The following is a 20,198-nucleotide window of genomic DNA, read 5'->3' as shown; positions in this document are numbered from 1 at the left end:
TTGTTTGGGCTGCACTGTCCTGTGGGTGGAGACATTAGTGTTTCCATGCAATGATAACTTTTCCTGAAGAAAGAAAGTTGATGTTTGGGATGGGAATAAATCCCAAAGATCTACCTGGACTGTAAGAAGAAAAAGGCTCTTAAAGCCAAGTGCTGCTTGCACACGGATTGAGGGGGGAAAAGCACTCTAGGTGTAATAGACAGACTAGATAGATGCAGGTATTTTAATCTTAATTTCTGTATACATATACTTATAAAAATGTTATTGGTTCATTTTCTCAATGAAGGAACATTTTCATTTTCATATACCTTAACATGGCATAAATTCAGAGAAATTTCAAGATAGCTGTTTTCATATCCAGCTGTGCACAGATTCTTAAAAATAGGGTGCTGGATACCTGTCTGTTTACAGCACTCTCATCCCTTAGACTAATAGAATAATTCTGATTGAGAAGGAGGCTGGGAAGTCGTCTAGTCCAGCCTTTTGCTCTAGGTAGGGTCAACACCAGTTCACACCATGTTGTTTACAATAAGCATTGCTGCTGGGTATCCAAAAAGAAACTAAACATTTCTTCATTGTGGTATTCTTTCCAGTTTGCAAAAGGGTTTTATAGAAAAACCCAGCAAAGGGGTTTTATAGAAAAAAGATATTATCTTTGCCAGAAAGCAGAGCTATGTGGCTATGAAAATCCTCAAGGCTATCCAGCACCCTGTAACAGATGACTTAAATAAAGTCCTATTTTCCAGCAGTTGTTATAGAGACCCTCTTGTTGAAAAAGCACCTTCGTCCTCAATATTGTTATATTCCAACCCTCTTGTTGAAAAAGCACCTTCATCTTCAGTATTGTTATATTCCACTTCAGCTATCTTGTGTTTTTCTTGCTTGTCAAAACCTATTATGGCTTTTTTAAAAAGAATATTTACTTTCAATGGCTTTTCCCTTTTGATGGATAACACTGGAAATTAAAACACTAATTTTAAATTATAAAACTCAAATTAGAGTTTTCCTTAACATGTTTTTACATAAATAAGAACAGAAGGGAACTTTAAAAAATAAAGTTAAGGTATATGCTAAAGAGCAGTATGGTGCTGATTTCAATGAAAATAACATATGTAATACATGCCTATTCTGCTTCCTAATTGCTGCAAACTAATCTTACAAGACTCAGAAACTGATGGACCACCTCCCCCTCCAAATTACATCTTTTATTGGTTTCAGTATACTTATGACCAAGTTTTAAAATTTCAACCTTTATATTTAAGGCAACATATCTGTAATGCCTTGTGACAACAGAGACAGCAGTTTCTCTACACCAGATGGAATCCTGTTTTGAAATGGGATGTTCTCATTCCAGCACAGTACTTGGCTCAGTATATACCGCTGAGGAGAACCTTGGGTCTGCTTACAAATTTCCTTGAGACTAAAGATAGGGGAAACAGAAGCATATTTTAAAAATAATTGTTTATTTTGATTTGTGTAGCCCAGAATGAATATTTGAGATTTCATATTTTATTTTTGTGGTGGTATGTACAATTGACAATGAAGAAGTTATTGGTATAGTCTTGGTAAGTAACATTCTGACACATTCAAAAGTCACAGATGACTCATGCAGAAGGATTTGATATCATTTTAATATTACTGCCAACATGTAGCTGTCTTAGGGACTCAACATGTCATTAGGATGTCGTAATAGTATGGTAGTAATCATAAAGCTTAATTTGGTTTTATAATAAGATGATAGATATTGCAAAGACCCTTACCTACGTTTATCTCTAGAAGCTCAAATATTTATTTTTAAGTAAATATTTTATAATTATAATTTACCAGTAAGCACTGCACTTCAAATGCAGTATTAAACAATTTTTTTCTACTTATTTTTATGGGAAGAGAAAATAGAACATGAAATGAAAGTAACATTTTTTTCTTGTCTACTGGAATGTACAAATTTACAAAGCAAAATATATGGAGTACAATAATACCAGTAGCAAGCTCTAATATCTGTAGACTTTTTATCTTTTTCTTTTGTTGAATTGGAGTATCTATGGCAGTACTTTTAATGCAATAACAGTGTGCAAATCAAAAGATAAAATTTTAATCAGCTCATGAAAGTTAGATTTAGTAGGAGCCCAGCAGACAGCCATTCTTAGGACTGTCTAAACAAGCCCTTAAGCTGGCAAAAATGTTGCCCCTACTGTGTTTTTACTACTGTAAAATATTTGTAGAGAAAGTTGAGTTTGTTCTGTTCACATTGCCATTCCTCATATTCCTTCTATCGTGTAGGAATCTACAATTCTTTCGCACTTTCTAAGTCTTGCCCTTCCTCTAGAATATTAAACATCTTTTGAAAATATCATCTTTGACAGCTTTGGCCTTTGTTCATTGCATCTTTTTTTGTTTGTTTGATTTTGGGTATTTTATTTTTGTTGTTGATGCTATTATTTTTCCTTTGCCACCTTCCAGGCCCATGATACAATTCTTTTTCTTTGATTTAATTTGTGGCCTGAGGGAGTTAAACTGAGACTAGGCTGTGAAGAGAGGGTTTTAAAAGCCAAAGTGTTTGGATATTTTACTGTTATGTACAAATATCTAGATAAGAAAATGTTTTCTTCCCCTTCTCCCCCAGTAATCTTTATCTGACTAGACTTTCAGCTGTTACAAAATACGCCATGTCTTTGCACACTGCGATCAAATTACTTGGCTGAAATCCTAGAGAAGCTGGACAGAGCACAAAGAGCAAAACATGATGAAAAGGAATTTGTGCTGTATTTCTCAAAGTGAAAACAGCCTTCAGGCCCCTGAAATAATTCTAAAAATTTATTTCTGAAATGAAAAAAGTTGGTTTTTTTCACTATGTTTAGTGTTGTCAAAAGGAATCAGTATCATTCAATTTTTTCAAATAAGTAATTTAATTAGGATCACTTCTTCCCACATGATTTCTTTCTCTGAAATTTTTATTGATGCTTGATTATTGATGGAGACACAATACTTGAAGAAAAAGGTTTTAATCTTCAGGTTACCATGTAAAGACAAATAATTAATTGCTGACAGTGTATTTATTCTATTTTATTGTATTTTTCACTGAATGTCTTCACTGCAAATGGGTATTGAAATAGTTCATCTTTTTCTGTAGGTAACAGCCGAGTCCACACAAATCTGATGTGACATGTGTTCCCCATAGTCTTGAAACTGAAATGTATCTGCAAGGAATGTCTTGTAATTTCTTTCAGCTTCATCTTGGCATTATAGTGTTACCTGTTTCAACTGAAATTATTGTTGAAATGTGACAAATTACATATAAATGAAAGCAGATTAGCATAGATATAATACAACTCCTGCTTACTGCACAGATGCTGAACATCATATAATAAAAAAAACTTGTTACACATATAAAACCAGCACAATCACATATATCCATAACTTGCTATTACAAAGCCTTCAGAGTAATTCTGTCCTTATTCCTGAATAAATTTTTTAAAGGACAACTACTTTATTTTAAAGTTATGAAGCCTTAAAATCACCCAGTTTTAAAGGAAGTATAACGGGATTAAGAAATCAATTTGGCTTAAAAAATGGGTGTTCCAACCAACCATTGAGCAATGTCTTTAAAAGAGGTTTAAAAGAATCCGAATCTTCTTACGAAGTGGATAAATAAAAAACATTTTTAATTTATTTAAATAATTAAATGTAAAAAATTAGAAATGCAAAAGTAAAGTAAATATGAAAGCCAATTTGTACTTTTAAAATAATGAATATTTTCTTTTTGGGTGGTTTTTCAATACAGAGGCATTAGTCTAAGCAAAGGGTGTACCTTTATATGCAAATTATAAATAAAATTTATTCAGCATAAAAATATTTTAACTACATTGCAAAACTGGTTTATTTTTATTTTTATTTTTCATGTCTAAGCTAAAATTCAAATATTTTGGCTACATTGAGTTCTACAGAGTGTTAAATTGAAACCTTACTTACATCAGTAACTCCACTATTGAACAGCTTAAGATAAACATCTAAAGGTTTTTTTGTATGAATCCACTGTAATGGATTTGACTTGATTTTTCTTGCTCCAGTGAAAATGATGCTTCAGATTTGAAGATATTTTTAATCACAGTCTGAAAGATTAATTGGACAGAAGCTGAAGTTATGTGAATTGAAATTTAGCTGCATCTTAACAGCATAAGTAGCATAAATATTGTTCAGTATTGTAATATGTATCAGGGTGGAATTCAGTGCTTTTTCCTATTCCAATACAGAGATTAAATACCAATTTTGTTTTATCTCCTTAGGAGCTGAAAGAAAAGCAGGAATCTAGTCTCAAACGTGACATTGATGGAATGGGAGTCCCAGAAATAAAGTATGGAGATTCAATCTGTTTTGTCCAACATGTGGCCACTGCCTTATGGCTGACTTACAAAGCACAGGATGCTAAATCAGCACGTTTAGGTCCCTTGAAAAGAAAGGTAATGTTTTGGGGTTTTTTTTAATTACTTGTGAAATCAATTTGTGGTTTTGTTTTGTGATCTTATTGAAAATGTGAATATTTCACTCTAAAAATGAAAACAGTGATAGATATTAATGTAACCACTGTGTAATTGAAGAAAAACTTTGTCATTAAGAAATGTATTTAATTACTTTTTTTCTCAGAAGAAATTATTAGTTTGTGCTCAATTTTTATTTTTTACACTAGTAAAAGACACAAATTCCTCATTTGGATAAGTATTTAAAAATCTAAATTTAACTGTTATAACTGGTGTAAACTAATAAGTCATCTGTTTCAGATTTTATTAATTAAAGATATTATGTGAAATAGCAATTAAATTTGTCACTTAAGAAATGGCCTTAGAAAATAATCAAGTTTCTTAAGCGATATCAGAAAATAACATCTTCCCAAAATGTTAGTTGTAATTGTGATGTGATGTCAAGAAGGTCTTTCTCTCTGTCTTTTGATTTTAGGGCACAATTATATTCTTAATTAGTGGCATATGACATGTTATGTCTTCAAATTTTAGGTTCATATTTCATCCAGTGTTAGGGGTTTTAGCACTAGCTTCATGTAGCTTGGTCATTACCAAAAGATTCCTTTATTCTCTGTTTGTAGATTTTTACAACTTGAACCCATCACTAGAACATGAAAAATAAAAAATAAAAAAGTTCATTACTGAAAAGCAGTTGGAATTCTTCTTTAGTTACTTGTACATTCATAAGGGAATACCCAGACACAAGCACTGCAGAATGAAACAATGAGGTTCTCCTCACATTCCCTAGGCACAATCACATTTCTTCGTATGCAGCACACATGGTCATCACCAATGGGCAGTGAGTGCTCGGCCCCTTCACTTCTCAGCAACCTGGCTGATCAGGGAAATTCTTTAAATGCCAGTCATTCAGTATTTTCTTGGTTAAAAATTAAACCACACAATGATGGCCTCTTCATTTCCCATGCCACAAGTGGCTGTGTCATTTTGTTTCCTCAGAGGGTCCAGTTTTACTTCTTGAAAAGGCAGTGTGTAGATTCTTCCTCTGTATTCAATGAAGAATTTTACAATAGCTTCCTCTGGCATTTAGTATTTTGTTACTCCAGTTTTCTGCTCAGCAGCAAGAGACTAAAAGGACCTCCATAATTGCCTGCCTCTTTTATTCTCCTTTGAAATTGTTTCCTTCATGTTCAAAAACTTCAAATCTTTTGTTGCTCTCTCACCTGGAGAATTCTCTCTCGTTATGTGCCTTCAAACAGAAGAAAATCCAAACCTTCTAGCTTCATGCAATTAATATTCCTATGGAGGCACGAAACAGTTTTTCATACCCTGCAATATATGATACTAAGCTATAGTCTTGTAAGCAATTTGAGATACATATCCCTTTAAATTTCATATAAAATTAATTTTTCTGCATTAGAACTGAAGTCATTGCTCAGTACTCATCCTCTGCCATCATTGTGTTAGGCAATTTTCACATTCACTCACTGTATTCCTTCTGAAGCTGGCCTGCACTTTTTGTAACATGACTCATTAGCCCTAGGGGGATTGAGAAATACCTTGTTTTTGCAAGAGGCAAATGATGCTTTTCTGATATGGCCTAACTATTATCACTGTCAGCTTCTGTAAAGCTATTGAGAGGAGAAAACAATGAGATTAGTACTGTTATAAAATACTAAAAATTCCACGTAAAAATTTCTGTTGTTTAGCTTTGGTGTAATCTAATTATTATACTAACAAATGTGAAAGAAATTCTGGCATAGTTTATGAGGCTTTTTTTGCATGATTTCTGACAGAAATTTTATTTGTTGTCTCTCTCTGAGATTGTGGTAAACAAGTGTTCAAGATTTTGCCATGTAATGATGATGTTTACATCAGTATTCTTGTCAACATCCCTCCACCATCCAGTGAGTGACGGATGTCTGTCTTTTCAGTTTGAGAGCTTGCTTTAGTGCAAGCAATGAACTCCTGCAGAGCTTTGGAATTCTAGGGTTCAGGGAACAGAAAAACCTATGCTATGTGGTTTGGATCCACACTCTGAAGGCCATTGCTCACAGTGTGGCTCAGTACCTTGCTGTACTTCAACAAGCAAGGCTCTGCCAAATGCCCCTTTTATATGCAGAGCAGTGTTTTATCTGAGGAACTGATGTAGTCAGCACTGGATGCTCCTGCCTGTGATGTACTTACTGGAATTTTAAATAGCACTTTCCTGTCATTGTGATGTTTCTGGATGATTTAGTTGAGGTTTGGGTTGTTTGTTGGTTTTCTAGTTTGGTGGGCTTTTGGTTGGGTTTTTTTTTTGTCCTAATTTAGGAAAGATTAGGTCCTTTGACTTTTCCCTCATCCACTCCATACTTATGGAGAAGAGCACACATCTGCTCTACAATAATTAAGATGCAATTATTTTGCAAGGCATGACAGCTTTAATACCCTATCTGTCAAATGTTTTCATTCCTGTAGCTCCAAAATCTGGAGCTGTGTACAATGGCCTGAGGAAACATTTGGTTGTCAAATGTTTTCTTACTGTTTTGTTATGGGAAGAGCAGATCTTCACTTACTCCTCAGTTTAGAGACCTCAGGACCTTCTCTATGGAAACAGTGGTATTTAAGCTAGCAAAATCACCCGCAGTGTGATTCTATAAAAAGAAGTATCTGAAAATGAGGAAATTGACCAAGTTTTAAACCAGTCTCAAGAAAATAATAATGTAATAATTGAAAAATACCTTCCCCATCTTCTCTATCATATTTCCATGGATTCTGCTGTCCAGATAAACTCAGCAGGTGATGTTTGTCTCTTTTAAAAGCTGTTCCTCAGCATGTTTGAAGGAACACAGCACATGTGTAGATTCTGCCAAGCACAGAAAAAGCACTTTCCGGCGCTTTGATACAGCTCTATGCTAGTATGTAGAAAAGCTGATGGTAAATAATTTCCCCATTTGTCCAGGAACCACTTGTATAACATTACTTGTTTCTTTGTTAACTATTCATGCCCTCAGAATTACGCTGCTAACTGGGAATGTGGATTGCAAATTTTTATTAACTCAAAGCTAAAAAGATACATTTTTTTGGTGGAGAATTCAGTGGATTGCTTCTTGGACAAAGAAGCAGAATAACTCACATTTACTTCTTACAAAATTCCTGAAGGATTTTAATGACTCAAAATGACCAAGATTTGTTTTTGTGACACCTAAAAGTGATGCTAGTTTTCTGTGACTGTGTGGTTTTTTTCAAAGTGAGAGATTAAAATCCCACAAAAGGATCTCTGTTATTGCTTGAAGTTCATATGATGTTCCTATCTGGTTCAGATAAGAACATATACAACATATCACAATATGTATATGTAGACATAGTTAAATAAATCAAAAGTTGCTCATAAACACTATTATTCCTTTAGCAACACTGTAATATTTGTTTGTCACTCCAGCTTGGTTTTTCTTGTCAGTAGTCTTAAAGCATAAATCCTTTCATAAATGATGCTTAAGAAAGTGAAGTTCCTCTTTTCCTGAGAGCTAGAATATAGGAAAAAATGACATTTTTGGTTACAATTTGAAAATATTTTTTAAGAGTATCTTTTTTAATGAATTGTGGAAGAATAAAAATACATTGTCTTCTCTTAATAACTTATGCGAGACTGAAAAGCTTGTAGTTATTTAATGGGTGTCTAGATAAAGTGATTAACAAATCATTATATATGCAAATTACTTTTTTCAGTGCAGTATTGAAATAAGTAAAAAAATATTTTAAAGCAAAAAGTGTTTTTAAGTAATTATTGTGATAATTACTGACTCTCAACAGGTTATATTACACCAAGAAGGTCATATGGATGATGGTCTCACATTACAAAGATGCCAACGTGAGGAATCCCAGGCTGCTCGAATCATTCGCAATACTACAAGCTTATTCAGCCACTTTATAAGGTAGCTGTTACCTTGTTTCTAAAGTATTCTGAAATTATAAGAATTTGTCTACGAAAGTCCTTGTGTCCTGCTTTCAAGTATTTGAATTTAGAAGGTATTAGAAATGTATTTTTATTGATTGAAATTTGAAATTTTGATTAGTAATGCCATTAAATAGACAGAACGGTTTGTGTGAGATTATTAACATGAAATCTAATATCTTGAAGCCAGAAGCAAGGTGGATCATAATCTAGGTTGACGAAAATGTGCCAACTGATTTTAGTTCGTTAGTGAGTGTTCAATGGTACCTAGAACTTTGTGTAATTAAATCTGTAAGAAGGTACTTTATACTAAAGAAACAATATTTTTGTAGTGCTTGGCAGAAGTTTTAATTATGATGATGAAGTATTCACCCTTGTAATATTGATATAGTATTTGATGAAAAAAATAAAGAAAAAGGAGTTTGTCATTAATTATTTGCCTACCATATGAGCCTGTGTTTAAAACATTATTACTTCAGTATCTCAAGAACCTGCACCACTCCTTTGTATTTCTTGGGCTGAGGATCTAAAACAGAGCCATCTTTGCCAACAGTCAGTGCCTGCTAGATGATGCTATTTATAGTAGTCAGGCTGTGGAGCACTGGGTTATCACACAAGACTGACAAAATACTTGGACAGAAAAAGACATTATTTTACTGACAACAAAGATTCCTTGAAAAGCTATATATTTTTAAATCCCACCCTTTCTTATTTACTGTATGGAATAGACACAGAAGATCTAATTAATGGTTAGGATTACCTGCTACTTTTGTGCTCTTTTTCCAGAAGATTGTGTGTGTATAACTTCAATAAGTGCTACTGCTCATTACAGCAGTAACTTTAATGGGATTTAAAGCATCTAAACAAAATCAATTTCTGTAAAAAAAGAACTTTCATCTCTCTTTCTTCTTTTTGCGGAATTATAGTTTCTTCTAATTTTTTCATTTTTAAAAAACATTCTCTATGTTTATATCAATGCACAAAGGGAAATACGATTCCACTTCAGGAAGCTCTGAGTGCTGGGCACCCAAATAACATGTTTGAATGATGATCAGTTCATCTATTGCTTATATTCACATCATACATGTAACAAGACTTGATTTAGATACCAAAAAGAATAGGCTGCTACATTAGTAAATTACAGTGGGAAGATGATTAATGCTGCCAGTCTTTTTGTTTTTCACAGTGGAAACAATAGAGCATTTTCATCCACTGCCCTGCCTGTTGAGGAGATGGCTCAGACTCTGCAAGACCTCATCACTTATTTCCAGCTTCCTGAAGAAGACCTGCAACATGAAGATAAGCAAAACAAACTTCGCTCACTCAAAAACAGACAAAATCTATTCAAAGAAGAGGTATGGAGAAAGGGATTTTTGCATTACTTTAAGTGTATTGTCTCACAAACATTGAGAAAAATCTGGATGTATGCATATTATCTAGTTATATTTTTATTATCTATGATGTAATGTTCCTAGCTGAAATAAATATATATATCTAAGTATATTGAACTTGTTACAAGCCACACACTGTCATAAAATTTGATCTTAATACTTCTGAGCATCTTTAAACGAAACTTATTTTATAAGAAATTTCTTTTTCTCTCTGTGAAGTTATAGAGCCTTGATACTCCAAATGAATGATAAAACCTGGGTCAATAATGGGTGTTATTTCTGATGTTTCTTTTGCCCTGTGAATTTTTTACCTCTAGAAACTCTAAGAATGCCAGTTTTAGAGAATGATATTGTGGTGGTTTCACCTTGATCGACATTTGAGGAAGGAAGGACGAAAACACCCATGGAGGTGATTTCTTTGAGAGAAGCTGCAGGGAGCTTCCTCTGTTCCTGGGAAAGGCCAGTAGCTGGCTAGTTCTGAGAACTGACAACATTTTGCACCATTTAGAAATTAGATCCGCCTCTGTGAGATCCACATTTTAAAACCCACAAACCCAGGCTCTCTCTCTTGGCTTCTGGGCCTCAGAAGGAAACATAGCTCTGGTGAGACTGGCCCCATTCCCCTGTGGCCTGTGTGGCCTGGGGGAGGCAGGGCCGGGCCCCAGAGGCTCCCAAGTTGGGGACGGAGCCTGCGGGGACCTGGTCCCAGGCTGGGTTGGGCCATGGCTGCTGACACTAAGGCCATGCCCAGCGCGGCCTGAAATCCATCACCGTGACTGCCGCGGCCACTGGGCAAAATATTAACCTTTTCACTACACAGATGAGACCTGCAGACCTTGTTCCTCTCTCCAGGGAGAGAAAAGGAGTGATGACATGTAGAAAGACAACATGAAGACACCAAGGCCATCTGAGTCAAGCCTCAGATGGTAGGAGAATGAGGAGATGCCGAATGGGGCTGAAATGTTCTTTTGGTAGTACCATGGAGATGGACAATTATACACTGAAATATCTCCTTTAATTCATGAGAGAGTATGCAGGGATGAAGTGTTCAAACTATAGATGTGAGCAGAGGCATCCGTTAATGAAGCCAAGCAGATGTTGGAGTAGCTGTGATCCCATGAGAAGCTTGAACAGAGAGAGATATGAGAGCTGTTGAAGACCCTTTGCCCTCAGGGAGAGAAGAGGAAAATCTCTGTTCCCAGAGATGATCACAGAGACAGATGAAGAGAACCTTTGCCTTTGAATAACTCATCCTTAAAATAATACCCCTTGAGTTCATGGTCCATGGACACACTTCTAGGAGGGCTGTGAAAATGAGAATTTCACAATGCAGAACTTTTTGCCCGGGCAGCTGCTATTCATAGAAATGAAAAGCCACAAGAAAACTGTTTCTTGTGGAGAAGTCTCCATGGCATGCCAAGAGAAAACCCCTCTCTACAAGAGCTGATGAAAGACTATTGCATAGTTGGTACTGCTTTACCATCCCAGATTTTGTCTCTACGTGGTCAGTTGGGAAAGGAAAAAGTTGGGCAGGGGGAGGAAAGGTGTTCTGATGCTTCTTATTCTTGTAGTCCTGTTAATAAAGTTTCTTCATACCTTTTAAGTTTTAAGCCTGCTTTGCCCTTCTCCTAATCCATATCTCACAGCAAGAAATGAGTAAGTGCACTGGTGATTTTAGCCACTGCTAAAACCCTCCGTATTATTTGGTGTGTTGGCTGGGAAACTCAAATTGGCAAATCTAAACCACCATAGATATGTATTACATAACTGTTGAATTACATGAATTGCATTCTGAAAATTGAATAAATACATTTTTGTAGAAATACTAAACATTTTGTGATGCTTTTAGACATGTTTGAATTGCTTGCAGGTTTTCAATACCACTTGAGTGTGCAATCAATGTGAAGTTACAAATATCTTGTAGTATTTAAAATTCTTTGGTTTACAGATATTTTACTGGATAGTAAAATTTCCACCTTTTTTAATCAATAAAAATTGTTTTTGATCTAAATTTAAAGGGTTTTTCCTTATGCAAGGAAGATTTTGTATATAAAAGAATGTCCTTAAAAATTGTAAAGCCTTATTTTCAGATTTTTATTCTCTATTTTGCATAATACCTAGTTGTGTAAGGAACAGCATGGAATCATTCTCTAAACTTAATCATTTTGATATAGAAAAATATATATTCAAATCTTTTAAGCACAATTGGTTTGTTGTTTAGGATTTTCTTAATTTAAAATAATACAACCTTCCAATCTATACAGGAAAAAGTCTTTAAAAAAGCAATGACTGATGCTTTTTCATGTACAGTTCACTTTCCTCTCTGTCATATGTGTTTTAGGGAATGCTGGCACTAGTTCTAAATTGCATTGATCGCTTAAACGACTACAACAGTGCAGCTCATTTTGCAGGAATTGCAAGAGAAGAACATGGTGGTACATCATGGAAAGAAATTTTGAATCTCCTTTATAAATTGTTAGGTAAGTTATTAAAAAAACTACTAATATAACAAAAAAAACCCCCAGAATATGTACACGTGGTATCCTACTTGCTGCTTCACCACCAAAGAATACTTTGAGTGTTATTCAGTTTATTATGTGAATTACAGAATTTCTTCCATATAGTTACTGCTATTTATTACAGACAACAGAAATTATTGAGCAATTACACATCAGAAAATTAGATTTCAGCTAGGAAAACGTTGTGTGAAGAATGCCAAAACCTTTTTCTTTATTTGAATATTTGAATGTACCTTATATGCAAATTATTTTAAAATTTAGAAAAACTGGAAAACTGTATTTTTATATGAAACTGAACAAAAGTCTAAAAACAGTAGTCAGGTCTGCTCAATCCATGTTTGACACTTGAGGCTTAATATTAATTTTAACGTTAATAAAAATAATTACATAAAAAAGAAATATTTTTTCAATATCAGTGCCAGATTTTCTAAAACACTCTTATTCAAGAGCAAACTGCTTCTGTGTTGTAGAATGACCAAAATTTTAAAGCAAAAAATATATGTATGTGTGTATTCTTTAAACTTCTTTTTTGATACCTAGTTTGCATTATTCCTCATTTAGGAGAACCTTGTCTTCTGATGGAGATTAAAGACATTCTATTTTCATTAGAAAGGAAGGTAGTCCTGACCCATAGTGAAATAAAGAAGTCGAGAGTCAGGATAAGAATACAAGAAACCAAGGGAAGTGCTTTGAAGCATGAGGTTATATATATATTCTATATATAGAACAGATATGCAGGTGCTTCTGATGAAATCTCATTGCCTTGGAAACTAAAAAGTTACTACTAGATGCATTTTACTACAGTTTTATGAGTTTAAAGAAAAATAGGATGAAAAGAAACTCTCTTTAGTGCTATGTGAACTTTTTCATATTTTATCTTGATTTTCATCTGCAGGTGGATTTTGAACACTGTTGTTCTAATGTAATATTTATTGTGCTTCGTAATAAAAATCATTGACAATTGTATACAAATGGTGGGGTTTTGTTGTTTTTTTTTTTTTCCCCTATGATCTGTGACTTCTAGAAGGAAGAAAACCAACAGTATTGCTTGAAAGAGTTGGATGTTGATGAACTTTCAAAATTCAGTGTGAATTACTGAAAGACTGAAAACTATGCATTCTAAAACGTTGTAATCTGAAATTAGAACTAAACACTAATATGCCTAATCTGCACTTGATCTCAGGCTTCTGCATATGATCTTCCCACACTTGGTAGGAAGAAATAGAAAAAGAAATATTTCAGCCCCTTGATCATGACAGTGCTTGACATTAAGCAAGGGTGCTGGATAACTACTATTTAAATTTAGCAAAAAAATAAAACATAAACAAAACATTTTTTTTGTTGAGATTCTTGCTTATCCCCTTTAACTTCAAAAAACTATGTGCTTCTTTGAAATTATATCAGTTACTGATATTCAAATAATGAAAATCTCAATTTTTTATTACGGTAGCATATGAGGACTTGTCTGTTCATTGCTTTATGGAGTTACTCTAAAAATTGTGTTAAAATACATACAAAAAGCATTGTTGATTTATAACAGAAATCTTCTGTTATAAAATTATACTTTGTGGTTTTTTACAGCTGCTCTCATTCGTGGCAACAGAAACAACTGTGCTCAATTTTCCTGTAATCTTGATTGGCTAATCAGTAAACTGGACAGATTAGAATCTTCCTCAGGTGAGACTCACTTTTACAATGTAAATTAACTATCAGTCAGTCAATGCCTGTTTCACATTATTGACAGAGCAGTTTTCCTTGAAGCCAACACATATTAGAAAACAAATACACTCTTGGGATTTGTTTTTTGTGGGTTTTTTGGGGGGGGCGGAGGATTTCTTTTTTTTTTTTTAAATTGACAAGAGTAATATATTTAAAGAGACATTCATATGACAATTTTTTTGCTTCAATACATTTGTTACGTGCACTACATCCAGTCAATGTTGAACATGATTCTGATGAATTAAGAGATTAGATCAAACAGTATCAAGAATGGTGTACTATGAAATAACATGTGGCATGCATATAAACCCCATATAGATGTAGCTTGTAGGAGTTTTTGTACGGTGGAGTATTCAACAAGGTATTGGTATACTATACAGCGCTCCCTATTGAAACCTTTATTTCTTCCACTGAAAAGAAGGAACTAAACTTGCAATTTTTTCAGGTGGTTTAAAAGTTGTAGTTATATTCAAAAGAAAAGATAAAATAACATTTTATTATGCATTTATTCCTAATGTACCATATTCATATCATTACTCCTTAGAAGTGGTTTAATTTTTTTTTTTAGGCCAGAGAAAACACAGCATCTTGTAAGAAATTCTTGCTGAGCTTTCAGGCTGTGTTCAGTGGTGCAGGTGATTTAATGACAACATTGTTTCTGTGGCCTTCATGTAGGTATTTTGGAAGTGTTGCACTGCATCCTGATTGAAAGCCCAGAAGCTCTAAATCTAATATCTGAGGAACACATCAAATCTATTATCTCACTGTTGGATAAACATGGGCGCAAATACAAGGTATGTTTGGAAAAACTAAGGAGTAATGTTAATATTGCAATAATATGTGGGGGGAAAAGATGAGAAACACATGGAAATATTTTATTCTAGTACCTTAAAAGGAATACAATAACCTTAATGTACATCTGCAAAATTTATTTATTGAGGTTAAAATAATGTTTAATATCTAATTGCTTTTTAGCAATTTTCAAATACCAAAAAATTGTATGAGAAGTAAACAGTTAAGAACTGTTGGTAAGGAGTCAGAACATTGGATTTGGTGAGAAAATGAAATATTCTGGCGGCTTTAAGAAAGTGGGAAGAGTAGCTTGTTTTGTGATTCAGGGCTCTGGAGAAGTAGTGGACTACCATTGCATCTACAGATATAGAGAACTATATCCTGCAAAGTCATTCCTAACTTGAGTAATAATAAAAGTACCAGAAAAGAAAAAAATAAATTGAGAAATCAGAAAAATAATCCAAATATCTGAAAACACAGGTGTTCTGAAGAAAGAAAAAAACCCTGAGTTTCCAGAAGATATACTGGATGAAATTAATTTAGACATCAATATGCAATTTATTATGATAGAAGAAGGTGAACAGTTTCTGGCTGCAACCAGGATGACATCACAACACAGATGAAGATATAGGTTTTTGTGTGATTTTCTGATGTGAGTTTCCTTCCTCAATTAAAATTTTATTTGAAAGACTGATAACCTCGAGGAAGAACAGAGAAAGTTTTAGTGAGCTGAAATTACCTTCTCTTGTAAATCACTAATACAGAGAACCTAACCAACTACAGATACAGTAAAGGAGAAAAGAATTTTTAAGCATGGTTAAGGAATATGAACTGATATAAGTAGGCATAATAAAAAAAATTGAAATTACAGCAGGAAGTTTAGCTTACTATTTTTATCTCTTAGCAAGATTACTGTGTTATGCCAGTCACCTAGAAAAAACCTTTTGTTTGAAACATCTCAGTGTAGATCTTAGAGTAAGAACTTAGAGCAGGAATGGAAAATGTACACAGGAGAAGAATTATACTGGGGAATGGATTTGTTCATTTCCATTTGAGGTGTCTTTGACTATACCTCAGCAAGTAATGAAGAGTGGGAAGAAAGTAATTTATCTATTATTCCACAAACAATGTATCTTGTTCTCCTGCAAGATTAGAAATTCTGTTGAGATTTAGGAAATAAAAAAAATAATGAGCAAAATAGTCCTGGAAATAATTGAGTTTAAAGACCTTTTAAATTAAAAAGCCTTCTGTCAGAAATAGAGCCAGCAAATTCACAGAGATTATTTAAACAGTTTACATGTAAAGTGTGAGTTGCTGGTAATCATTAATGTTACTAAGATGCTTTATAGCTGAGTACTGGTCAGAGTTTATGTGGTTCTCTAAATAATTACCTCTATCCTTCTGCTAGATGGTTTCTGCCTAATAGTAGTGGTGGTAGAAAGGAAAATGCATGGGCTGGGACATAGAAAAGTGTTTAAGTAAATATATTAGGTTGAACAGTGTAAGCTGTTAATGGTGAATTTGTGTTAAATTCACTAGTGACAACAGGAGTAGCTAAAATGAACTTTATATTGTGCTGTTTCTGGAGTTGTACAATATTAATAACATAATCAATGGTGTGAAGATGTCTTATGTAGTGGAGGTGATATGTAGCACTTTAGACCACTTGGGCTCATTGCTCAAAGACTGTTTGTCAGAGGTCATGTGAAGCTTCTCTGTTTTTTGTGAAAGTGCGCAGCTCTGTTCCTCAGCAGTAAGCAACATTATGTTGCTGTGTTCTCTCTTCCAAAAGCTTCTGCTCCAGTACTCTGGAAGAATGATATCAATCTCTTTCAATTTTCAGACTCAAGAAAAAAAAAAAAAATCTGAAGTTTTAGAATTAGGTCTTCCTGAAATTCTGTCTTGCTTTATAGTGAACTTATAAAGCATTTTTCATTTTATAAATAAATGGATTATTTCTCAAATTGAAAACATTTTTTCCAGAAGAGACTCATTAGCAGTGAGATCATTGCCATTCAGTATGATCCACCAATTTTGCACACAAAGTTTTTTGGGCTGCAGAAAATTTGTCAAGGAATTTCATTTTATATTCAAATTTTTTATGAGATTTAATTAAAAAGTCTTAAAGAGTTGACATACAGCTCTTTTAACTTTGTTTTTTCTGATGAAAATGAGAATAAGGAATCTTAAAGGAAGGCTTTTGATGCATTCTCAAACCCTGTGCTCTGATTTTATGTTCCGCAAATGCTTCATATTTTCTATCAGTAGTACAGACTACACTTGGTCCAAATATGTGAAAAGTTTATAGAAAACAATAATGTATATTATATCCCTTCCTTTAGTCCTATGCTGAATGTAAATTAAGCTGACAACTGAATAATAGTGTATGCTCCTAGCTGCCTTTACCTTACTACTTCTGATTTTTCTTTTAAGGTTCTTGATGTGCTTTGCTCTCTCTGTGTCTGTAATGGAGTTGCAGTCCGTGCCAATCAGAATTTGATCTGTGACAATTTACTGCCTAGAAGAGACTTACTTTTGCAAACACGTTTGATTAATGATGTGACAAGGTATAGTGACATGTTTTACTGTTATATTAGAAAAAATTGAATTTCCATATCTTCAATAATTAATTGAATAAAAGACTGTAACCTGAGAAATGTCCCAAAGCTTTCAATATTAAGAAACACACCTTAGAAAGTGATAAGGTATTATGTATTAACTTCTGGAAAAAGAATTTTACTGACAATATGCATTTGTATGGAACCTGGGATCAAATAGAAATTGCTCATTCACAATCAGACCTGTTACAAAATGAAAACATGAAAGTTGCTTGTTTCTGAGTCAAAACAGGGCACATTAAACATACTCTGAAGTATGTGCGTTTTAAGAGGGACTCGATTTCCTGGCAAACCTCATTCCTGGTTTTTTTGATTTTAGGAAATGATCTTGTCATTTCTCTTTTGACTGTAACTTTTTCAAAACATGGAATCTCTACCTTAGAAGATGATTCAACAGCAGCTTTATTAATTTATACAAAATGGTTCACTTTTTAAAATATTATAAGGAAATTATCGATATCTACGCTTGTATCATACTTGTAAAGTGAATTTGACAATTATACAGTAATATAATTCCTATGTCACATTTTATGTTTATACTAACTGGCTTATATTTTCTTTCTTAGCATAAGACCAAACATATTTTTGGGTGTTGCTGAGGGCTCTGCACAATACAAGAAGTGGTACTTTGAGTTAATAATTGATCAGGTTGATCCATTCTTGACGGCAGAACCCACCCACTTACGAGTTGGATGGGCCTCTACTTCAGGTTATGCCCCCTATCCTGGAGGTGGAGAAGGATGGGGAGGCAATGGTGTTGGTGATGACCTCTACTCTTTTGGGTTTGATGGCCTTCATCTGTGGTCTGGTGAGTACTTTGTGAGCAACCACTTATTTTTATATTTAATATTTACCTACCTTTGCTTTCCATTACTTTGTATATATGTCATGTTACTTTATAGTGAGCTACACTTAGAACTCCAGTTTACCATGAAGTTATTTAGAGATTCAGATCAGCCTTCTTGTCTGAGATGTTAGCCAATATTATACCAATATGATACCAATTAAACTTTTTAGCAGATTAATTCTGTTTTCATGATTTTGATCACAAAATGGCATTTTCCAGATCTAGATCAATACTGACTAAACTCTTTCTGTCCAAAATCAATGGGTGGGTGCATTGATCTTAGAGAAATTAATTTTAAACAAATCAACATTTGCATTATTATTTTACTTTGAATCTACAGTTGAAGGAAAATGGCAAGTATTTTTAAACCTATTGATAGATCTGAAAAATTGAATTAAAATTTTGAGAAATAGTTTCATAAGAGTTTTGTCAATAAAAAATAATAATTGCTGTGCTACAGCCAACTTCATTGTTTTAGTCCTTGTGTATAAGGTAGAGTCTTTAATTATGAACTAGCACATTATTTTTTCTTCCTTATGTCTCTTGCATGCACAGTAAATGATGGTTACTTTTTATCTCATTCAATTTGTGGCTTGTGTTTTAATGTGCAATTTTCAAGGCATGTAGACAAAATCCTTAGTTTCTCATATTTATCTATGCCTTTAAATTCCATATACATCTAGGTATTCTTTAGTTGCTCTGAAATAACCGAGTAGGGCCATGCAAATGAAAGGTGTGTTTTAATGAGAGTGTATATGAAAACACTGAAGTAAATTTTATGACATTAATTCTAATAATTCATAATCTGAAAGTGTTTCCTTTATCAATTATATTAACATTGTTCTAGCATTGGGTTTTGTATATAAAATATGTACACACACATAATTCAGTATTTTATTTCAACACTACTGAAAAATTCCCCAGTGTCAGAAGTTATCTTTTTTTTTTGAGAAGACTAGGAGGCATCCATAACATACTCCATTAGAAATGACTGAATAAATAATTTTTAAAATTAAGCTGGCCTAAATCTTCTGATTCCTAAATACTTTTATCCTAGGTCGGGTACCCAGAGCTGTAGCATCTGTCAATCAGCATTTATTAGCATCTGATGATGTGGTTAGCTGCTGCTTGGATTTAGGTGTACCCAGCATTTCTTTCCGCATTAATGGACAGCCAGTACAGGGAATGTTTGAGAACTTCAGTACAGAAGGGTTTTTCTTCCCTGTTGTAAGCTTATCAGCAGGTGTAAAGTAAGTACAACTTAATTTTAATTGTTTTCATTACTGTCTTGTCACACAAAATGTTGTCCATATTCTAGTACGGTTTATTCTGTTTTATTGCTTCAGTTCTGCCCAAATAGCAGCTGGAAGGAAGGCAGGGAAGTAATAATTTGTTCAGTGATGATTTCACTTAAAAGTGAAATGTGAGCCTGTAAACTATTTGACCAAGTCACAATGTCTGAACCGTATTATTTTATGAGTATTTGGTGACCTAGGGGAAATTAATTTTGTTTCATTCCAATTATCAGTGAAAAAAGCATGTTAGAAACACAGCACCATATTTGATACTAATTAAGATTCTTGCTGGCTTTCTCAGCAGGGAGTAAGGAACCTAAATCATCATGAAAACTGATACTGTGTTCACAGTAGGAAACAGAACTGATGAGAAGCAGTTTTGGAATCTCTTTGCTAATATTGCCCATTTCTTACCTCTTCTATAGATAAAATACTGATATTCAAACTTACTGTATTCAATTGATATTGTTTATGGTTCAATGAGTTCAGAAAATCCCCTGTAGAATCAAACAGAATAAAGGAAGGTTGGGAAAGGTTTAGTAAATCAATTTCATTTATCCCCCAGGAGCGATCCTACTATGTAGCTGCACTAATAAAAAACTTTTGAA

General features: G+C 33.8%; 1 protein-coding gene across 7 annotated transcripts in view; it reads left to right on the top strand.

The window, feature by feature from the left end:
• The window catches only part of RYR3 (ryanodine receptor 3), a 200,892-nt gene that overhangs the window by 65,991 nt on the left and 114,703 nt on the right, over positions 1 to 20,198 (top strand). For all 7 annotated transcript variants that reach the window (XM_088057565.1, XM_014249772.2, XM_088057564.1 and 4 more), the window contains exons 11-19: positions 4,284 to 4,457; positions 8,268 to 8,389; positions 9,596 to 9,764; positions 12,142 to 12,280; positions 13,901 to 13,996; positions 14,714 to 14,832; positions 17,264 to 17,397; positions 18,015 to 18,256; positions 19,353 to 19,545. In XM_088057565.1, the coding sequence (XP_087913691.1) occupies positions 4,284 to 4,457; positions 8,268 to 8,389; positions 9,596 to 9,764; positions 12,142 to 12,280; positions 13,901 to 13,996; positions 14,714 to 14,832; positions 17,264 to 17,397; positions 18,015 to 18,256; positions 19,353 to 19,545 (1,388 nt within the window). The remainder of the gene's footprint in view (positions 1 to 4,283; positions 4,458 to 8,267; positions 8,390 to 9,595; positions 9,765 to 12,141; positions 12,281 to 13,900; positions 13,997 to 14,713; positions 14,833 to 17,263; positions 17,398 to 18,014; positions 18,257 to 19,352; positions 19,546 to 20,198) is intronic.

This window comes from Pseudopodoces humilis, chromosome 7 (genome assembly GCF_049639895.1).
Source record: "Pseudopodoces humilis isolate 2021_Gansu_Grassland_sample_001 chromosome 7, ASM4963989v1, whole genome shotgun sequence".
In the NCBI taxonomy this organism is placed as follows: domain Eukaryota; kingdom Metazoa; phylum Chordata; class Aves; order Passeriformes; family Paridae; genus Pseudopodoces; species Pseudopodoces humilis.
This window is presented reverse-complemented; position numbering and strand designations above follow the sequence as displayed.